The sequence below is a fragment of the Caloenas nicobarica genome, chromosome 6 (genome assembly GCF_036013445.1).
Source record: "Caloenas nicobarica isolate bCalNic1 chromosome 6, bCalNic1.hap1, whole genome shotgun sequence".
Taxonomy (NCBI): Eukaryota; Metazoa; Chordata; class Aves; order Columbiformes; family Columbidae; genus Caloenas; species Caloenas nicobarica.
Genome location: NC_088250.1, coordinates 19,854,902 through 19,877,988, shown reverse-complemented (window position 1 = coordinate 19,877,988; position 23,087 = coordinate 19,854,902). Strand labels below are relative to the sequence as shown.

General features: G+C 42.4%; 1 protein-coding gene across 3 annotated transcripts in view; it reads left to right on the top strand.

The window, feature by feature from the left end:
* MAP3K20 (mitogen-activated protein kinase kinase kinase 20) overlaps positions 1-23,087 on the top strand; it is a 90,914-nt gene that overhangs the window by 54,681 nt on the left and 13,146 nt on the right. For 2 of the 3 annotated variants that reach the window (XM_065637213.1, XM_065637211.1), the window contains exons 11-12: positions 2,275-2,410; positions 6,719-11,751. In XM_065637213.1, coding sequence (XP_065493285.1) covers positions 2,275-2,410; positions 6,719-7,084 — 502 coding nt within the window. In that variant the 3' untranslated portion in view covers positions 7,085-11,751. Of the gene's footprint in view, positions 1-2,274; positions 2,411-6,718; positions 11,752-13,712; positions 13,758-14,692; positions 14,724-14,859; positions 15,000-16,205; positions 16,269-17,280; positions 17,374-23,087 lie in introns of those variants that run through there. The other variant, XM_065637214.1, reaches the window with a different exon arrangement.

Below are 23,087 nucleotides of genomic sequence, written 5' to 3'. Positions count from 1 at the left end.
CATTTATGAAGTAAGACTCATTAACTGGGCAATGTACGGTAGCTTTCTCTTTAATTACACAGTTTTATTATACAGTGGAATTATTTTTCAGAATGCAACTGTTTTCGCAGACTGACCTTTTATTATAAGAGAAGTTTCTGTCTAATGAAGAGAAGTAATTACAGCACGAAGTACACTTTTGACATATAGAAAGCTATTGTTACCTGGACTTTCTTTGTGCAGAATGTTATTTAAAAGAGAACCTTAATTTACATATTTTAAAAATGAGAGTTGTGTAGAAGTAGCAGTGATGCCGAGAGACAAACTAAGAAAAGCAGCACTTGCAATGGTCCTCCAATTGCTCTGTAGTTCCCCTAGTAGATTCCATGGTATATGTTGCACCTGACAGAAAGGGTTTGTGGTAGGGAAATGAATGTTTGGAGAGGAGTTATTTTCTGACCTTCTATCCAGCACTTTTTAGTTTTATTCCTTTATTAGGATGGATATTTTTTTTCTGTATTAGGATCTGTGACCGCTTTCCACCCAGCACTGAAATCAGCCCTGGCCTTTGCATGCCTAAATACAAGAGATAATTTTGCTTGAAATCTGAAGCATAGTAATTGCGAGGGGCATTTGTTCTGACCACCGCATCGAACAGCTCACTCAGCAGGATTTAAGTGTGACAAATGCTCTTGCCCCAGGTGGCTGATTTTTGCAGTAGAGTTAAGCGTGGTGGTAGAGTTTGCAGTAGAGTTTGCTAGTTATTTCAGATCTGCATCCTTTCACTGAACTTTGTAAGCATTACTCTCTGTCAGAGATCTCTTATTAAAATAAGAACTCTATAAGATTTGGAATATTGAAATTATTTCATTTACTGAAATAGAATATTTGAATGTTCATTTTCCCACATTGAGAGCATGAACTCCTTTACATTGATACTGGAGAAGAGCTTAATCATTCCAGGCTAGGACAGGAGATTTACAGGAAGAAATGCTCTCTGTTTTATTTTTTTTATTATTTTTTTTTCCCCAAAATATAAATGACAACTAATTCTGGTCCTTTTATTTTCTTTTTGTGAAAACGTCAGAAGGAGCAGATTTTGTTTGCAGTGTGTTTACGAAGGGAAAATGTTGTGAAAGTTTGTGCAGAAGATTTGGCATTGCAGAGTCTCATTAGCTATCTTCAGAGCTTTCTTCAGGATCTCTGTCACATGAGGAGCTCGCTCTACTCTAGGAGGAAAACAAAATGCTGTGGTTGACTATTCTCACAATGTGAATAGGAAACACTTGAAGTAATAGTCAGGACAGGGGTGGCAGGCAGTGCACAGTGTCCCAAACAGTCACAGAAACAGTTTGTTAAATGCAGATATAACCTCTGATACAAATTGGAGGTTTTTCTTTGGTTATCCCACAAGCAAAAAATGTGGCTGAATTTAGTGACAATTATTCTTCTGTATGTTCTAGTATACGCCCATGCATTTGTAGCACAGAACTTGTTAAACCATTTTCCAAGAGCAGTTCAGTTCATGCGTTTAAAAGATACTGTCCATCAGAAAGTATGTCAAAGGAAACCACTTTAACGGATAAGGTATTAATACATGCAATCCAACCCAATAAAGACAGTATCTGGAGCTTCTTAGAGTACTGCCTTCCTGCCCTTCTTACTTTTCACACCTTTGCATGTATGGTGAAAAGCAGAAAAATGTACACCAAATCCTTTTAACTATTCCGAACTTGAGAAGCTTGTATTTGTAACCATTTGCAGGGCTCGATTATATCATGTTTATGTTCTTGCTCTTATATGTTCACCTAGAGAAACAGGAAAGTAAGTGGGGAAAAACACCAAAGTGCTACTTCTGTATATTTTCAGTCCAAATAATATTTATAAGCCAAGTTATAAACCCAGGCAAATGGACTTCTCAGGCTGCCTGTATTGTGTTACTAGTGATTGTCCCATTACCTGGTCTTAATGCAGTTTCTTTATGGTTAAGATCATGTTTCATGACGTTGAGGGAAAAGGTGACATTTAGGTTTTTAAAATGTTGTTGTTATATGGCATTTTGCTTTTTAAAATACTATTTTTCTTCAACTTGAAGGTATTATGGTTACTCTCAAGTATAAACATTGCCAGTTGTTCTTAAAACTCTGGAAGGCTTTGCATTTGGTAATTAAATGAACTGCTTGAGTTAGTATTGTACTTTTCAGCCTTTCACATGTAATTAACATTCGAGTGGGAATTATGAACAATTTATATCTGTCAGGAAAAGACAAGACATAACAAATTGTCTCCGTGCAGATGTGAAATTGAGGCAACTTTAGAGAGACTAAAGAAACTGGAGCGTGATCTGAGCTTTAAAGAGCAGGAACTAAAGGAACGGGAGCGACGTTTGAAGATGTGGGAGCAGAAGTTAACTGAACAGTCCAATACTCCTGTAAGTAGACAATAATTCAACCTTTCATCTTCAGAAAGTATTTAGAGCTTTGTCTATGTAAATCTAAAGATACACCAAGGAAATAGTGCCCCTGTTTTCTTTAGTTGTTTCTTTGGGCCAATTAAAGTCTATTTTATTGCATCACTGCAAATAACCATGGTATTTTTTAAAATTCCATCTAATACATTAGATATCAGATATTCCTGATAGTTCATATTGTGCTGTGGGCACTTAAGTAGTTTCCCATTGATTTAATTACAGTTCTCAGCTTTGGAAGTTGATTGCATTCAATAAATTCATTTTTCATCTAGAAAGTTGTTGACTTTAATGGATGCAGGATTTGGTCATAAATGTAAGAATTATTTGTTTCTTACATAAGAAGGCTTGAGAAACCTATGTTGATTTTATTTTTTTTATTTTTATTTTTTTAAAATTTTATTTTATTCTTTGAGAAGATGCAAATTTCCATTCTGTGGAAAAGGGGGTCAAATTTTGAAGTGTTAATTTAGGGCTTTGTTCATAATTATAGTTAACATATTTGTACTGGCCAGTTATTAGCTATTAGGATTTCCACATTTCTATTAATAAATAGAACAAAAAAACTTTCATGGATTATCTTCAATTTCTTAATGAAATGTGATTCTCTTGACTACTGATTGGCAGAGGGAAGACCACAGGGTTGGTGCATGGCTAGACATACTCTAACAGAATTGTTGTTAAGAAAAATACTGCATTACCTCCTTGTTTTTAAAGCACTAGCCAAAACAAATACCAAATTGAGATTGAAGTAGTGTATGATTTTCTTATGCACAATGTTATCCCACTTAAAACCTTGATTCCAGCCAGACCCTGTTTACATACAACTTGTTTTTAAGGCATAGCTTATTGCTATTGTTTGAATGAAGTTGCATTCATGTTCCAGCTGTGAACATGCAGTCATGAAATCATGAAGAATGAATGTTTTCTTGTGTGCAGATACTGTATGTTCTCAGCAGAAATCTGTATGCCTGCTTTAGCACTTGCAAACTTCCAGTAACGGAGCTGTGGGCCATTGTCTATCCTGAGCACAGCATGAGGCACTGCCTTAATGAGCAAACCTTTTCATGAGCAAGGCCCTAGGGTTTTTTATGCTGTACTTGCTTGTGACTTCTACTTTTCACTTAGAGCTGGCATTGCTGACAGAATAAAGCATTGTGCTAAGGCCTATTGTGCTAAGCATGAACTGTCTTTCTGCATAACATTAACGCAGCTCTCCTATTGCATTTAAATGCAATTTCTTCTAATAGAGAAACATAGGTTTGTTTTGGTTTTGGTTTTTTTCATATATCTTAAGTGAACTGTTACATAGAATGGCTTTTAAAAAAGCCTTTTTGGTGGAAAAAAATGACATACTGGCAAAAATTGGCTTGTTCAAGCAGGGTTGTGGTTTTTTGTAGCAAATGAAGTTCTACAAGGCACTGGTTACAAATACAACTATATTTTAAATACATAGCTGTAAACCATTTGCAAAATACCCCTGGGCATTCAGTTTGCAAGCTGTAATCCTTGGAGACAAGTGCCTCCCTCCCTCTCTTGGTTCAGGATATGTCTGCTCAGCAGTGCCAAACTGGAGGATTGCAACAGAGACGTGCACTGCTCAGTTTTCTGCTACTTTGGCTGTCAAAGTGGTAGTAAAGATATGGCAACCAGAGCGAATAACACAGCTTAGTGTGCCCACTAGGCTTATACCTGGTTCTTAGCCAACATTAGGCCTTGTCGTGTCTTAGCTGGTGCTGTCATCCCTGCTCTACGCTCTGCAGTCACTTCTTCATTTTGCTCTGCACCGAAGGTGAGAGGTCAGCAGGTACTATTAAAGTGATGTGCAGGAGAAACTCAAACCAAATGAAAGGAGAACAGAGAAGCCATCTCTGCCACTTGATTGTCCGGTGTTTTAGGGTTAGCAGAAGCTTCATCCTCCATAGTAGGTAGCTATGAGTGGCAGACTGGTCCTACTCCATAGAATAAAGTATAGCTTTATACGCATCAGCATAAGAGAAGGATGAGGCCAGTCTTTAGAAACACTTCTGTGAAAGTAGTGTTTCTCCCTGCTCTTGTTTTGACCCTGTTTCTGCTGTGTCTTATACAACAGACACCTTTGAGTCTGATCTCTGCAACTTCCCTTTGTGCAGATCTACAAGAGCCTCTTGCACAAGGGAACCTGGAACCTTTTGGAGAAGTAAAATATATCCACAGCTGTAGTGAAATGGGAGACTTCTTCTGAAAGAGGACCTGACTTTAAGAAGGGGTTCTATGTAGATAAGCTGAAGCTCATGTTTAGAGGAAGACAGTGAGCAAGACGTGAAATCCAAATATTGACCTGTGGTGCTGTGCATCTGCAGGTGGTCATTTCAGAACAGTGGCTTGTACAGAGATTGGGAGTCCCTGCCATCTGTAAGTCTCTTCCTCATATACAGTGCAACACCAAAAGCAGGTCCTGTTGCAAAGAGCTCCTAAGTTCTCCAGATAACGAGGTGGCAAAAAATGAAGGAAGGAAGGTGATTATAACTCACAAAGTGAGCCACAGTTATGGCCTGTCCTGGTTTTGCAGCTTTGTTGATTTTTATAGGGAATTCTTCCCATATATCAGGGGATGCATTTCCATGGATCTAAAGTGACTAGAACTCCACTAGCTTACGGAAGAATGACCTGGTGCTGAATTGCGTGTGCTGGTCATCTCATTTCTATGGCTAGATCTTGCTTTTAAAATATTCCTTTTCTTTATTAGTAAGAGCTTTTGGAGTCCCTGATCTGAGTAGGGCTTTGGTCATTGCGTGATCATTTTTTCATGTACAACCAGGTGTACAGAAGCTTAGCTACAGGTTCTTCTGTCACTTAGCCAGAGGATGGACAAAGAGTGTCTAGGGCACCCCATCTCCCCAACTTCTTAACTTTATTTTTGTTTTTCAAACAATGACTGATGACTTTTGTTAACCACAATGCAAATAGAAATCCTATGTAAGGAGGGGAAATTCAAGAGGAACAAAAGACAGATATTCCTCCTTTTTAATGATAGACAGCTTGTTAATATAAGTGGTTTTGCCAAGAAATGGGCACTCTTTGAGCAGCCTGGCCGTAAAGCCTCCCGTGTTACAGACCCGGCCATCACTATCATCTCCCCTGTAACCTGTTTTGACCAACCGCCATCAGCTCTTAAGTCAGTTTTCTAATTACGTTAAGGAAGATGTAGAAAACCATTAATTTTGGGCAGGTAGTTTTGCAAACAACTTTAGAAAGAAGGGCCAGTTCAAGTGTTCATACGCAGCTCCTTTGTCGTTGCTTTAGTGGGTAGCTTAATTTGGGATGAAACGCCTGAGTTTTTACTCCCTGTGGAGAACAGGCAAGCATGTCAGAACGGTTACTAGCCTGGCCGCTCTGAAGAGGTGTTAATCATTGTTTAGCTGGAGAGGGAATGCTTATTTTGTGGAAAATGCTGCGATAAAAGAGTGGGTCAGGGAAACCCTGTTATTTGTAGGTGAAGATTAAATCAGTAGCAGTTTAATATGATGTACAACCAACTGGCAGATACCTATTGATACCACTACAAAAAAAAAAAAAAAAAAGAAAAGGCAACCAAGCAGAAGCAGCTGACCAGCCAACCAAACAGCCCTTCTCCCCTGCCTGCGCCTCCCTGGGACAGAAACAAGGCGCTGGTGTGGGCTGGAGGCCGGTTCCGTGTCCTTTGCATTGGCGAGAGGCTCTTTTCTGGTTGTGGCTGTCGCAGGGTGATCCCTTCCTCTCCTTTTGAGCTTGTGCTCAAAACCAGCCTTTGCACAAATAATACTGCTGCTGTTATTGCTGACATTTAGAGGGCTGCTACTTCTGCACCAAACTTTGGGAGCTTGTTTGGGTTCTCTGATCTTAACACGATTTATTCTTCAATCCTGAAAAGTTCAATTAAGCAACTCACTCAGACTTCAACAGAAGTACCTGCATTGCCCTGGGAGTCAGTCCACCTGGCTGGGAAATGTCACATTCTGTTTTACCCTGTACAAAATGAAGGATTGAAGAGTTTGAACCTTCTTCTGTCGTGGAAGCTCTGCTACCTGTGGTTCTTGCCATGCAACTCAGTGATCTTGCAATTTTGTTTAAGAACAATGACCCCAGAATGAAGCAGTCTGGTTTAATGAATTCTTACTTGATCTCCATGTTTAGATTCACTAATTGTTGTGCTTTCTGTTGATTGCCGTCTAATCTGGTGGTGTCTTTTTCCTCGATTTTTAAATTGGTTCTAACTTTCACTTTTGCTCTGTCCTTTCCTCCTTTAAATAGTTTCTCTTACCTCTTGCTGCAAGAATGTCTGAGGAGTCTTACTTTGAATCTAAAACAGAGGAGTCAAACAGTGCAGAGATGTCATGTCAGATCACAGCAACAAGTAACGGGGAGGTAGCTGGCATGAACCAAAGTCTGAAGGCCTTGATGATGACGGGCTTTGGGGATATCTTCTCTCTGAACCAAGCAGGATCTGTCCTGCATTCTGGAATGCAGATAAACATGCAAGCCAAAAAGAATTCTTCTAAAACCACCTCTATGAGAAAAGGAAAGAAAATCAACATGGCTTTGGGTTTCAGTGAATTCGACTGGTCAGATGACGATGATGATGATTATTTTGATGACACAGATGATAGCAGTGAATGAAATCAGTTATAAAATTAACGGTGAAATCAGTTTTAGCAAAGCAAAACAATAAAGTTTTAGAACAAGAATCCTGTAAGTTTGGTCTGTTTAAATCCTGTAAAAGAAAAAAAAAAAAAAAGACATTTTCCAGGCTGAGCATGTTTGTGTGTAGAAAGACATGTTGTTCTTGTTTAGCTTGTGCTGACTTATTTCTGGCTTTGATGAAATTTGAAACTAAACTTTCCAAACTAATTGAGATTATTATTATTTTAAGAACCATGATTATATCTATAATTCTTGATGCCTGATTACAGAAACTATGGCTTGATAAACTTAAGATCTGAAAACACTGGGGGAAACTTCAATGCCTTTAATGCCATTAGTGTACTTCAAATTTTTCTTTTGTGTTTTTTGTCATTTCCCTTACCCCTTTAATTGTCAATCAGATGAATATACTTGTACTTCTAGATTTGCTATTCTCTATAAGCCATCCTTTCTTACTGTTGCAGTGAAGGGGTTTGCTATGTTTCTAATTTAAAGCCTTTTTCAAGGCAGTATAGTGGGAAGTCGCAAATACGTTTCTAGGAGGAGAGGAGCATGGCTGAAGGGAAGAGAGGGGTTAGTTAAATATGCAGTTTAAAAACTGAATAGCAGCAGAATCCAGATAATCCATATTTGTAGATAATTTGTGTAAATGTTCTTTTTTCCCCTCCCATGTGCATGCATGTGTATATAATTCACTCTAGTAAAGTGAACTGCAATCAGACTTCTGCATCTATTATCAGATATTGTGATCTAGAAGCTAATTTTCAGTGATGTTGATGTAAATCCAGGAAGCCTCATTAACTTTGATGGACTTATTCTTGTACCTGAGAGTAAAAATCTGTGTTAGCAAATTTTGATTCTGTTGCATCTCCTGAACCTTTATGAAAGGACAAAGAGAAGCCACAGTGACATTTCAGCTTGGGCCCTACTACTGTGGCTTATGTGAAATTCTCTGTGATGGCGGTAACGTGAGGAGTATTTACTAGTCTCTGTGTACCTTTTTTTTGCAGCTAAATCACTTTTAAAGTATTGCCACTGCTGTTACGACTTACCATAAAACCCGGTGTGTGATGATCTGCTGCAATAATTGCTTGCCAGGCACTTGTGTTGAGAGCAGCCAGTACGTTTCTCCTGATGACCCCTTTAGTGGTGATGCAGAAGGAGGGAGGGAAACCAGTGCAAACACAAATGCGGCTTAGAAAGGAAGATGTTGTGAAATATTTGCCCAAGGAAGAAGGGCAGCATTTCAAAAGAAAAATATTACTGTCTAGTTCGACTGTAGTGGGAATAAGCCATCAAAATTCCATTCTCAATTACTGGAGGGGTTTCTTTTATGAAACTTCTGGTTTTGAGTGGCTTCTTTAATTATAGGCTTGCCTGTTACACAGCTCTAACCTACATGTTATGGTGAGTGTATTTGTAGATAGCTTAGAGAAAAATGGATACATTAGATAACAGCAGGCCTGAAATCATTACATGTTCACTCAACAAAAGAGAAAGTTCTTAGAAGGAGTTTTTCTAGAGTGATGAATGGGCACCTCTCTGGGATGCGAGGGGGAATTGTTTTATCCTTAAACATCAGCACTGGTCCGGTGCCCTGCCAGGCAGCGAGTGCTGCGCGTTGAGCTGGCCTGCTCCACTCAGTTTGCACAGGATTACACCCTACAGGATGCTTCATTTCTGTAGGATGTTGTTCCACATTCCACATTCTCCCTGACAGTTGCAAAGCCATTATCTTGAAGTTAACCCTTTTGTATCAGAAAGCTTTTTTCATGACAGAATCGTGATTTAAATGATGTAATAAGTTTACAGAGTACCCCAAGGAGAAACTTGTTGCTTCAGCACGGGTGGAGATGGCTTCTTAGGTCCATCAAAGCAACCTGATTTTAGGGAGAAAGAGGGACATTGAAGAGCAAATAATTAAATGGAAATAAGAGCAAAGAGGCTGTTTGCAGTGCACATTTGTACTACTTTTGTAAGTCTATGTCTGCTAACACCCACAGTAATAATACTATTTTTGTAACTGCCACTTTGTACCCAGGAAAATTTGATGGATTTGTGTATTCTAATATGTGCACTTAAGATCTTAAAATGCATGTCATTTTGCATAAATTACTGTACTGCATAAGCAGGGCAGGGTTGTACAGCTTTAACTGAAAATGAAATTTGATTCAGTATATTCAGTATTAAAAAAAAAAATCTGTCCTTAGCATTGATGTTTTGCACTTTTTTAGCATCTGACAATCTCAGAATACTTTGTGCACATTTATATTTGCATGGGTTTTAACTGAATTTGTAAATCCACACCTTAATCTTTGCAGAAGTAAGAATAATCCTCAAGTGGTATGACACAGGGTTTCATAGTTACAAAATCACACAATTTAAGTTTGTCTTCAGGGTTTTGCACTTAGCCAGGTGTGTAACTTATTTCAGCAAAATATCATCAGAATTTGGTAGCGTGCTCACAGGAATTTCTGCTATTTAGTTCCAGTATTTTTTAATGAAACAAAGATAGATTTCCCCCTTTCTTTCCCCATACATTATTTGTTAAAGCAAATTAAGCTGTATTAAGGAAAAAATTAAACTCTCATAAAACTTATATATTTGAAGTTGCAAAGGTCTCTGAATTGCAGAGGTGGTGATACCATGTGACAAACTTCTGGTGCAGTTCCCTTGAGATGGTGTTATACTTAGGATACTGGCTATGCTTATTAAAAAACTAATGGTATTGATTGCATTTTTACTTTCCTGTGATGACTTGCATACCAGATGTCTCCAGTTTACAAGCCAAAAATCATTTGTGAGAATCAAGCTGTGTCGTTTCTGTCTCTGATATGCTTCTCACTAGATAAATGTTTTGAAAGTGGCTCTGGTGGGCAGGTGCGTTGGTTGGAGTAGGTCAGAGTATTTCATCTTCCAAACCTGATTTTGCTCTGCAGTTCTACCCAGTCTGTCTCCTACCTGTGTCACCACCAGGGTATCTAGATCTCCACAACAGTCCACAGCCACATAGTGTGTCAGCTTGTGGAAGCATTAACCAAGCCCAGAAGGTGTTTCTCTGGCTGCTCTGGGCTGTGAGCAAAGCCACCAAAAGGCTTCCCATGCCTCGTACACCTCTTGGCACTCTAGTCCCCACCAGGCCTTTTGGGATCCCAGGTTTTTCCACCTTCCGTAGTGCCTCAGAGGTATCTGCAGTAAATAATATTGCTGCACTTGACAGAGGGAAGAGGTAAGAACCAGGCCTGAACTGCCCATTTTTACGAGGCCGTTGTATTGCCACCATTGACTTAGGTGGGTAAAAGGCCTGAGAGAAGAATGGGGAGGGTCGGCTTTTGGCTCGCGTAAAGATACAGGGTGGGCTGGGACCAAGGCGGGATGTCCAGCTCCCACCTCCCTTTCTTTTCCTTCAGAAATGGGAGAAAAATGGAGTGGGGGAGTTAGTGGAATAAACCCTTTAACCCATCATTTTTGTGACAACTGCACCGCTAATTCCTTGGAGCAGCGAGCGTCCCGAGGTGCGGCGCGGGGGTGAGCCCGGTCCCCAGGGGTGCGTGCTGCCTGGCCTGGAGTTTGTCCCCGCCAGGCGAAGGGCTGCAGGAGGTGAGGTCTGGAGCAGCTCCTTGTCACGCTGTCGTGTTCTTCACTTGTCGTTTGTTTATCGTTCCAGTGGTTTTGTTAGATGTCGATTCCCTTTCCTTCTGGATTTTAAAGCAGTTATTCTGAGTTGAATATTTGATGCAGTAATGATTTATATTGCTATCCACACTAGCAGTGAATCCCTAGTGTGCAAATAGCTGTTAAGTGTTCAGCAGTGTTACTGTGTGTCTTTAGTACTGTAGTTCCTTTTTCTGTAATCAGGCAGCTTTTACAGGTTTTTAATAAGACCTCTAACTTGACAGAGGTTTTGACTACAGTCCTAGGTAGAACATTCAGGTAGAAAAATAAGTTCCTTTAGTAATTTTCACAGTCCATAAAATGCACTAGTAGGAATCTGGAGGAGAGACCTTTCCCTTTTCCTCCAGACTTCGACTTGGTGTACACTGTAAAATCTGCACAGAGATTTCTGATGTGTGAAGATTAAAACTGTAGAACCAACAACCTGCTTTAAACATTTTATAATGTGTGCTAAATATTCATACGCCTTTTAAAGTCAGATATAGTCCACTGCATTTCTTGCTTTTGCACTACTGAAAAAGTTTTGTACTGAATACTAGGAGTCAATGCTACTTACACTTAAAAGTGTGAACTGATGAAATTTGAATAGAAAATATTTTCACAGTGTTAGAAAACTTTTTTTTTCCCTTCTGAAAAAACAATGCTGAGCGCAATGCCTGTGCCAAAACTCTTGTGCTGTAAACTGAATATATCATATGTGTGGAACATGCGACGTTACACTTCTGTGTGGTGAAACCTTGCAGCGTCAGTTATTCTCTTTATTGCACTTGACATATGATGTCTTCTTTTATTCACACTGTGGATTTGATTATCCAGTGTAAAACCAAAGCAAACAAACAAAGAAATCATGCAATGTATTCAATTTCCTCCATTGGTGTCATAAACTTTATTTTGATGTGAACTTTTTCCTTTGCTTCTCTTTGTTCCAAACTTCTATTTTGCAATAAACATTTTGACAGTAAATTTTATGCATCTGTGTCCCTGTGTAAAATGCTGGTGTTTCAAGAGGTTCCTTCTTGGCTGCTGATTTAAGTAATTTTTTTTAATTACTGTGTGACACTTCTTTTTTCTCCCACCTTAAAAAAAAAAATACAGAACATATTCTGCCACTGATTATATTTAAACATGGGAAAAGCTGAAAAAAATCTATCGTGGAACTAAAAATGCAATATTGGACTTCTGCAGTACATGATTGAGTTGTAGAAATCATTGTGCCAGGCTCCTCCCGCAGCACCAGCCGCTTTGACTATAGGTGCCTACAAAAGGCACGAGCCTCTGCCTTCCTGAGGGTGGCTGTGATTGCCACCTGCCCTCCCTTGTGCTCAGGCGTTGCCCCCAGCACTACTTTTGTCCCACAGCATCCTGCCCAGACTGCGGGTCGCTGTTAGCATAGGGAATGCAGGTAGATTGAAAAGATTGGCTGGAAATATGGTCTAGTAGAGAGAAAAAGTCAGGAAGGTCTCTTTTTCTCTGGCAGATGCGTGTTCTGATCTTCACCCTGATGCCTTTGGCTCTGTCCCCTTTGGGGAAGCAGTGGGTAAAGGGGTGGGTTTGAGGGTCTGCTAGGTCCTCCTCACAGAGGTGGCTTCAGCTGGTCTCCTGGGTGGTTTGTGCCCAGCAAGGTTTGGCTGAGACACTGGTGGAGGAGGAGGAAGAGGGTATGAAGAGCCCTCAAACTCAAAGTGGGGTGGGCAGCAAAAAGTCATAGGTATGGAGGCAGAAGTCAAGGGGTGTTTGGCAGTCACAAGTCCTTCAATGGGAGTTTCACATGGATGCTGCAAAGGGTGTTTCACAGCAATGGCTAAAAGTTGCGGGCAGGTGACACTAGACCCTGGTCTCAGCCTGCAGAGCCAGGGAGGTGCAGAGTGGCACCTCTGCCCTCCGTGTTTGGCTGGCGGCAGGCAGGGGGGTGTCTGCCGGGAGGGGCATTTGGCTGGTGGGTGGGGGCTGGAGAGCTCATGGGTGACCGGGCTCTCTGCAGGAGGCAACAAGGCCTTGGGGGCTGGCAGGTAACCGAGCTGAGTCTCTCCTAAACCAGTGTTATGTGCATTGAGTAAGTTTGCAACTACATCATTGTATTGGGCCTTTGGGAGACGCTGAGAGTCCAAATACATACATACCAATTAACGATAACCCTTTAACTGGATAGAGAGGCCAAGAAGGTGAAGCTTGGGATGCCATATGCTTGAGTGAGTATAATGGCAATCAGTATTACAGTGACATCTTCTACTGTGGCAGTTTTCAAATCATCCCAGAATTTCGCTTAGCACAGGCATCCTCGTGTGCATCCTCCGTGGCTTCCTCGTGCTCGAGGAGCTGACACCGTCACGCGTGCACAAGCGTGGGCAGCGGAGCGGGGGCAGCGCTGTGCTCCCCCAGCCTCAGGGCAGCAGTTACGACATGCTGGCAGAAACCAAAAGAGACTTGACTATTCAGGAAGACTAGCCACGGTGCCCCAACTCCAAATTCTGCTTTCACTGCTGTGTAGCGACAATTTTCCTTCCTTCTGCAGAAAATACCCATCATTCTGGAGAGGGTTGTAATCACAGTGTTATTTTCATTGCAAAAACTGGGTGGTATCAAAGCAAAAGTCTTCCAATGGTGTATGAGCCAAGAGGAGAGGCAGCCAGAGAGTCCTTCACCATCAGACAGATTTCTTTTGCTTCCTAACTTGTTGCTCTTGGAGATCTGCTGATAATTTTATCTACATAAAGCAATGGGATCGATCTAGTGCTGCCACTGTGCTGTTGGAGCCAGCCCGTGGTCAGTGTGGATCAGGGGTTTAATATGTCAGTATGAGAATCACAGCCTGAAGTCCTGCCCTTTGCAGGGGAAAAGGAAACATAAAATCAGCCACCAGAGTGAATTTTGGGTGGAAGGGAGAAAAACTGTCAGACGGTTTTCTTTTCAATTCGTATCTCTCACACAGTTGCTGCCCTCCTTTGATATTTGTTCATGGACTGAAGAAGATGTGGTGAGTATTTTGTGTTAACGTGGCTGGTGTTGTGCTGCTGGAGCTCTCTAACAAATCACAGTGAGTACAGAGGGAGGGCAAGGTGGATCAGAACATCTAGGTGAGATTTTACTGTTGTTTGTTTGGTGAAACTGGTCTCCCAGAGAGGCTTTGAAATGACCGTGAGTAAATTAAGGACTCAAGTGGCCTTCATAAAACAGCCACATTCTCCAATGTCCAGAAAATAATTTGTGCTGGGAGCTGCCAGCAGCCAGGAGGGCATTCCTGAGTGATCCTTTAAGGAACGTGGAAGTGCCCCAAGAAGACCTAAGCAAGACCTGTCCTGGAAGAGGACAAAATGGGTTTGAAGGTTTTATCTCACTGTGTGCCACCGGGATGGCAATTAACTGAAAGAAAGGTCAGGGTTTTAAAGAGATGTGGAATGTCTCTCTCATAGAAAATAATGGAGTTGAGTTTTCTTTTTTACACTTTTATCCAATTAAAAAGCTAAACAAGAAATATCAATAATTTATCTCTAGCATAGTGATGTGTCATTGTGATTTTGATGTCCTGTCTAGCACCCTCCCTCTGTGTGGTGTATCATGGCGTTGTTTAGCTAATTTTTGTTGAAGGACTGTCTGGAAAGCCAGGGCAAAAGCTGTGGCAGCCCTGGCCCGGTAACTCCAGCCCTTTTAGCATGTGGCAGGTCGCTAAGCTGCTGCTTCGGTCCTTTCTCTTGTTCCTCATAACAATGGACTAAGGAAGGTGGCTGCGAAACAGAAAGCAATTTTAAAAAGGAATCACTTGTTTTAGAGAGTCTCGAGTCCTTTAACTCAAAGTGAGAAATATTTTTAAGTTTTGTTGTAAAAAAGAATGATTGTACTTGTGAACTTCAAATAACTGTAATATAAACTTTTGATAATGTGAACTTCAATACTGGTTCCTCTTTTTTGCAGTTTTTCTGGATGCAACAACTTTCTAGAAAAGGTAAAAGCTATTCATATGTACCTTCGTATTCACATTCATGAATATATATATATATATACACACACACATTTGTTCATCTTTTTCTCCCTCCAATAAAGCACCCTATGGATTTTTGAATAACTTCTCTTATCTTAAGGCGATGCTTCTGGAGAAATGAGTGCATATGCTAGCTTGTTTATGGAACATCATATCACTGGGAAACAATTGCTTCTTCTAGAAGAAGAGGATTTAAAGGACATGGGCATTGTTTGCAGAGGACACATCATCCATTTAAAGGTATCTAACAGGATATGTTGAGGGTTGCAGTAGGTTATAGTGTGAATATTAAGGAGGATTCTATAGGTTTTCAGTAGTATTAAACCAAACAAACAAACGAAACCTAAATAGAGGACATGTTTGGTATAAAAAAATGAACAGAGTTATTGGTTCATATGGCTCTAGAACCCAAAGCAACCTGAGCATTTTATGAGACAGGAAAATGTGCTGTGGTCTTTTAACTCCTCTGCAGTTCCTGGTTTTTTGTGGCCTGGACTGTCAATACTGCTCAAGATTCACCCAGGAGGGCCATTCTCCTGGCAGAAAGCTTTGGATATCTTCAAAGAGAGCTCTCCCTGAGGATTTCTCTTTAGCTACGGGAAGATCAGATACAGAAACACTTACTTGAACTGAGATCTCTGAACTTCTGAACTTTCACTTCTCACCTATCACTTAAAACATACTTTGACTAACAAAAATCCCTTGGACAACTTTAAAGCCGGTTGGTTGACAGCCAGGTTGCTTTGCTCTTAAAGCTTTGTTTTATGGTGTTTTAAATATCTAATGTTTGCAATGAGTTCAGAAAATCATGGTCTGGAAAATGTGATCACAACAGCAGTAACAGTATTAATACTGTAGCCACAGGAGAGAGAGAGTTTAGTTTCCTGGGAGTCAGCTTTGAAAAAGATTTATCTAAAAGCAGCATCTGGATTCTGCTGGGTCTCAATGATTTTATACCACAATTTACTAGTAAAGAGATACTTGTATCCTAATTGCTAGTCCTGCAAATTTAGCTTCAGCTCCGTAAGTCACACAGATTTATTCCCCTTTTGCTCATCAGCCATTTTTTCTATGCCACACGCCAGTACTGATATATTTAATTTACGTTTCCTACAGGGAAAATTATTGAAACTTAATAAAGTCAATAATACCCAAAATGAAAGATTTCAGGTTCCTGGGTTGATTGAGCATAAATAAAAACAACCGAAACAACCTCGCAAACATCTCTTTCTCTGATTGAGCAGGTCTGATCGTGATTGCGAAATGGGACCGATCTACCACAACAGTTTCCAGAACAGGGCTGTAGTTTAAACTCATCTCACATGCCCTAATGTATCCACAATGGAAAACACAGTGTACACAGAGTTGTACTGTTTTTCATGCTGGTATTTGCAGTATGAGATACTGAGCAACTCTCATCTTTTTTTGTTGATTTTTTTTTCCTAGACTGCTATTGAGAAGTTAACCCATGACTACCTAAATCTGTTTCATTTTCCACCATTAATTAAGGCAAGTCTTGTTGCTTATGTAAGAAGTGCTTCTCGTGGCGGTATGACTATTGTACTCTTCTCAGTTTTCCTACTGTTCATGGGAGGGTGCAGGAGCGGTTCCCGCAGAGGGTTTGTCGGTGCTTCTGACAAATGCAGGGCGTCAACAGCAGCCATGGGTCACATCAGAACAAGTAATAGGATAATAAAAGTTGTTTTCAATGAAGCTCTAAGATTTTATCATAGAACCAGTGCTATTAAATTAAAAGACTACTGGTTGTGATTCCTTTGCTCTTATTAATCAGAAATTACTCTTAAGAGCCATTCCTCCATCCTCATGTCACTGACTGCTCACCACTGAAGAATGGCAGACCCCTGGCCCAGAATGAGCCCATCATTCCTCAGTTTGTTAATTTTACAGTAAAGAAGGACAGTTTATAATGTCTGGTCACCCTTGTGTTAACTTGTTGGTATTCTGATACCTCTAACAAGAGCCATGCAAAAGGGAGAGAGTGTTTGGGAACCTCAGGGCTGCCAAAGGAGATATTTGCCTGATGTAATTTGGTGAGCTAATCAAGCAATTCTAGACCGCGAAGCCCAAAGTAGATTTTTTAGTCATAATTTATTGCACAGCTATGGACAGAAGCCCACTTAAAGTGAATTTACATACGGCAAAGCTCTGTTCCCTGAAGGGGAAAATGAAAGTTGGGTCTTCGCTGCCGTGCCGTGCCGGCTGCAATTCCCGCGGCAGCGGCTGCCCCGATGCTCGCGGCAGCGCCGTGCCGTGCCGGAGCGGCTCGGCCAGGAGCAGAAATGGTGCAGCGTGTCCCAGGTGCCACCCACTGCGTGCTGTAAACCCTGCAGAAGCCCTGGCCCCTCTTGGAGCAGCGTGATCGGGGCAGCGATGGCCCCTTCCTGCCGCCTGCCGGACTTGTGGCATCTGAAAGGCAAATCCTTTCTGCCACCAAAGGCCTTGCTCCTGGCTCCCAGGGCTTGTGGAAGATGTGAAGTCTCACCCTGTCTTTTTTTGGCAGGATTCTGCAGGTGGAGCCGAAGAAAACATAGTGAAAGTTGTGAATCTTGAACTCGTTTTCGGTTATCACTTGAAGCCAGGAAATGGTCCAAAGGTAAGCTGGGAGCGCTAGATCGGTCGGTTTGGCTAACAGTCACTACTCAGAGAGTCCAGCATCTTCTGGACACAAAAAGATAATTTGCTATGAGAATCCTCTTGTTTTGGAAAGTGCTGACCAAATGTCAAGGTGGCAAGTGGGGCTTCATGTGTGATGGGGATCCACGCTCCAGAGCAGGTGAGGAAGAAAAGTGGCACAGCAAGCTTTGACTGAAAGATTTGTCTCCTTGTGAACAATTTTTTTAACTATATTTTCTGTAATTCAGGCTTTTGCTTTGTTCCTTTTATCCCAATGCGTGCGAAATAACAATTCATTTGTGCAAAAAAACCTGTTCACAGTTGAGTGGTGCTGTACACCTGATGTTAGCAGACAGACTATTATCTTTGTCTTGGCAGAAGGGTGAAGTCTTCTTATGCAATCAAGAGGAGCTTGAAAAATGCGTGGCACGTGTGGCTGCTGGCTGGGGAGGACGGGACTGGTCCTGGTGGTGACTGTGTTTGCTCACGGTGCTGGGGAAGGAGGGAAGGGTAGGTGCAGGACATTGCAGATGGCAAAACTACTGTGCAGCAGCTGGTAAACACAATTGCCAGCATGCCGCGTCCTGACCAAACCTCAGCTCCAAGCCGAGCTGGTTCAAGGATCTCTCGTTATGCCCTGCGTTACACTCTGTGTTACGAGAGTGTTGATGACTCCAGATGTTCTAGCAAAGCGTTTCCACCACATTGTCTTTTCTCGAGAGTGAGGTTTGTCCTATGCCTTTTGTTTTCTTTATCCAGCCTGCCATGGACTCTCTGTTCAAGGGTTTTAGAATTAATCATCTATGGGGAAATGGTGTGCAAAGCATTTCTGAGTTAGAGTCAGGGGTTGCGACAGCAGGATTTGTTTCCTTTTGTATTTGACAAATCTGCATTGCGTGTCCACCCTAAACTTGTGGGGGGTTGACTTTCATCTTGTGTTATCTGGCCGCTTTGCTTTCAGGGCATATTGTTTGCAGAAGTCTCTTGATTTCTGTACTTGGTGGTGCTTGCAGAGAAAGCATTTAGGTTTGTACTTAGTAGGAACTTGGACTCTTATTGAAATCATTTCATCGATTTGAAAAAGCTTTTTGCTTTTTGTCTGGAGATTTCCTTTTTCTGTTTGTTTCTTTTATCCTAAGCACTTTTTTTTTTCTATAAAAATCTTCTTTATCACAATGTGAATTACTTAGACTGTCTCGGTATTCTTGAATGCATGTAGCTCGTGATGCTGTACAGCTGCTTTTTTGTAGGTGTGTATCTTTCTCTCCCATGTGCAACTCTACAAGGAACTAAAAGTCCATGAAATAGTTCTTGTCTCCCTTCCATTTCTAATACGGGTTGTGAGCCGTCATGCAGGGAGGTGGGCAACCTCCCCCAGGAAAGAACGAGAAGGAGTGAATAGACCTTTCAGTGTTGGAGAGAAATTCAGATATTTTAGCCATGACGGCAAAATTTGCAAATGAGACAGAGTGCCAAAGTCTATGGGGCAGAAGGTGAATTGCTACAAGAGGATGGGGCTAGTTCAACGAGCCTGCGTAGCGCCGACATAGCCTTTGCAGGTTTCTGACCCGCCAACTGAAAACTTTTTTTTTTTTTTTGGCGGGGGGTCCTGCCTTACCTGTGAGGCCCCCTAATTGATCCTCTCTGCTCTGTGTGTTGTCATACCCCTTCCTAAGGAAGCCGTTCCCTCTGCAGCCGTGGTTGCATGCCAGGCATGCCTGCCCCGGCATCTGCCCCGCCGCGGCGCCCGTGCCCCTGATGCCGTTCCAGGGAATGTGCAATTTGTCACCTGAATTTGGGCTGGAAACTTCTGTCCGAGATCTGCTTATTAACTCATACCTGCCTTAAAAGATGTTGCAGCTAAGCCAGTTTTTAAAAGTGGGCTGGAAGGAGTAGATCCACAGAGGTTTTGGGCAGGATGCTAGGGCCAACATGAGCAAGGTAGTTTGCATTAAACTAACAAAGACTGGTGTGGTACATACAATATAGAAAATTTGACTGGCTTGCTTCTTTGAAAATCACTGGATACAATCTTCTGGCTCCCCTAGAGGCTGCTTTAAGCCAACTACTGCTGCCATCCAGATTTGTTCCAAAATGAATTGGAGATACTGGATAAACCAGGATTGAAGGGTTTAAGCTTCTTTTACTGTCCCTGTAAAACTGGGTCAGCAGAAGCACTTGGGATAGTACCTTCCACCATCTGAATAGCTAAAAAGCTGGCCTACATCAGTTTAAAAAGAAATTTCTCAAAGGAACTTTACCCTAATCAGTCCCTATAACCAGCTGCCAAGCTAAGAAGCATGTGTCCTGTTTTAGCCATGAGTAAAAAGAGGCAATAAGCCCAAACCTGGGTTACGAGTTGAGAACGTGTGTTCCTCGGGTGATGTGTAGGCTGCTAGACCTGTGTGCATGCAGGGGGTTGTCAGGCTGGGCTGGGGGCTGGTGCAGCGCAGCAGGAAGGGTTTGCACAGGGGAACAGGACACACTGGGAGGTTTTACCCCAGACCGCTGAGTTCCCATTAGTTATTTAGTGCATCTTCTGGTGTAGCTGCGCCTTGAAGCAAGCCCGTCCCTGCGCTCGGAGGTGGCTCTGCCAAAGCATGGGACAGGACGGACATGTGGGACAAAAGCCGCTCCTGATCCAAACTAAAGCTCTGGTGTGGGCACAGCCTCGGCCTGCAGCGTGGCACACTGCGATGCCACGGGGCATAAAAGTGCTGGATGAGCTGGTCCAGGACCCAGAAACCATTTGAGGGGGGCAGGTTGATTCAGATGCATTTGGCTGGTCAGAGCACAGCACCATCTCAGGTGTGAAGACGGCTCCTTGGGGCACAGATGTCCTCTCCCTGGCACCACACGGAGCCCCGTCGGCGCCTTCCCCGTAAGCAGGCAGAAACTTCAGTGCCTTAGGAACGGCAGTGCCTTTTAGCAAGGATCTCATGAATGTACTTCACGATGGCATTTGGATGTTCAGCCTTATCTGACCACTGAATGAAACATTGACTTCCCAGTATGCGCCTTTACCAGCCTCAGATTTGTTATCTAATTTAAACTGCATCTTCTAGTGGGATTATGTTGGTTTCCACCAGCTGACAGATGCAGTCATTTCATTACAGCTTCCTTCCCTTTTTAGCTGCATCTTTGGAGGTGATGAAAGCTCGGTTGACCTTTGTGCTCTCCGAATGCATCAGGAGTGAGCGCTGCAAAGCTAACCTGGGTTTTAGAGGTTTCTTTTCCAACTCCTGTAGTTATGTGGTTACTTCCATTCACTTCCTTTTAATGACCTTTCTGTACACAATTCCCACTGAGCTGAAAGGTGATAGATTTAGACTTTTTGTATTATTTTTTTCCACAAATTAAAAAAAAAAAAAAAGGGAGGGGGACACCAATTAACTCCAAGATACCAAAGAGGGTAAAAAAAACAAACCCTGGCAATTGTGGCTTGAGCTGATTTGCAGAACTGCAGAGGGAATTTTCAATGTCTTTCTCATCCTAGGTGGCTCATTAAAATTTCCCAATCAGGGAAAGGTGTCTGAGCTGTGTCACCTCCGCACTGATGAATCACCCAACCCCTTTAGAAGGATGGTTCACAGTCCTTTTGTCTCCTGTTGATGCATTCTTTAGTTTTGGTCCTCAAAAGGGCAGATTTTACCACATCTTTGAATGTTTTCATTTTTTACTGAGTGTGGCACAATCTGACCTATACCCAAACACGAAGCCTTGGAGCTGGCTCAGCATTTTGCCTGATTTTTCCCCAGTTACCTCTCTCTCCATTTGACAACGTAAGGAGCAGAGTCTCTTCAAAACCATTTGCTAACAGTGTGAACTATTTTCTAGCCTTGAATATCCAAACCAGGATATATTTTAATGCAATAATTTCAATGTGTGGTGCAAACGTGAATATAATAAAAAGGCTACTTTAGAGAGACATTGTGACCAACTCTGCATATGGACGAACCTGGGCTGGCAAAGTGCAGGCAGTACCAGACAAAACAGTACTGACATGGTTGTTGGAACTGGAATGCGCTTTCACAAATGCTTGAGACCAAACGGCTGCTTCTTGCTCTCCACCCTCCCACTACATCAACACTCATAAAACCTTTCTTCATTTTCTTAAAAATAATTCCTAGTTCAGATGGATGTGACATCACCAGTGTAATTTGCTGTATAAGGTACTCCTCACATTACAAATGTGGCAAAAAATTAAAGCAGGGGCCAAGGTCTAAAATTTAAAATTCCAGTTTTGTAGTATTTCAGTTGTACATATTCCCCATGTTCTGTGGGTATTTTAATCTACTTCAGTGAGTAAAGCTGGCAGAGAAATTGGTTTTTTCTGACCCTTCCTTTGCAAGATACTTGAAAGTACCTTGACTTTCTAACCTGAGATTATTTAACCTTATCTCAAAACTGCATCTTCTAAAGCCTCTCTTTAATTACATCTCAAAGCACAAAGCTTTCACTCCTAAAGGGTAATAGTTAATGCAAGAATCAGAGTAGCTGTGTTTGTGTGCCATTTTCATTGATTTACTCCTAATCTATTAAGTAGTCAGTAAAGGGATAAATACTCTGTAAAGGAAAAAAAATACCTAAGCTGTAAAATAAAACCACAGCCAGATTTAAATATAACCAGCACCATTAGGAATGGGTTAATGTCTGCCACGGAGGTGGATCAGTGATAGGGTGTTAGAAGTTTAGTGCAGGTGATCAGAGCTCCTTGTATTTTCTTTCAAAGGGTTTTTCTGGACTACATATTGTTTTTACACGAAGTGGAGCTGATATAACTCCATCACCTCCACTGGAACCGCTCCAGCTGTAGCGTCCATGAGTAAATGAGGTCAAACTCTAGCCAACACCTTTTAAAATCCTTGTTTAGGCAGCGCTGAGCTTTATCTTTATACCTCGTCCGCTCTGAATTAACTTGCTGCCTTCCACGTTTTGTCTCTCATGGGTACAGCCTCCATCATGGATATGTCTACAGAAGCACAGACGAGTTCCCAGTGATCTGGGAACATCTGGCTTGGCACATGTCCTCTCCAGACAAAAGCCTGCAAGAGGAGCCTCTGTCCCTGGCATGCACAGGACATGTCCAGTGGCCCTGCCATTCCTTTCCCGAGCTCCTGTGCACCCTTGTCCCCGTCACCGATGTCCCACAGGGCTGCAAGCCCCCATGTGTGGGCTGTAGCCTCCACGCACAGCCCCACATTGGTGGGGACAGGGTGCCTGCACAGCTCTGGTGTGTTGTTCCCACGAGTGCTCCAGGGAAATGCCACGGGAGGACAGGGCTGGCTCAGCACGGGAGGGCGATGCCACGGGAGGACAGGGCTGGCTCAGCACGGGAGGGCGATGCCACGGGAGGACAGGGCTGGCTCAGCACGGGAGGGCGATGCCATGGGAGGACAGGGCTGGCTCAGCACGGGAGGGCGATGCCATGGGAGGACAGGGCTGGCTCAGCACGGGAGGGCGATGCCACGGGAGGACAGGGCTGGCTCAGCACGGGAGGGCGATGCCACGGGAGGACAGGGCTGGCTCAGCACGGGAGGGTACCGTGCAGCCGCCGGGAAGGGACTTGTGTTTGTCATGCTCCCACCTTTACAGCCCCGCTGTTGCAAGCAAGCTGCGTGTGTGGATGATGATGCCTGCGACCGCAGCAATCTCTGTTCACTTCTGATCACATGGCAAGGGCAGCTTTTGGTA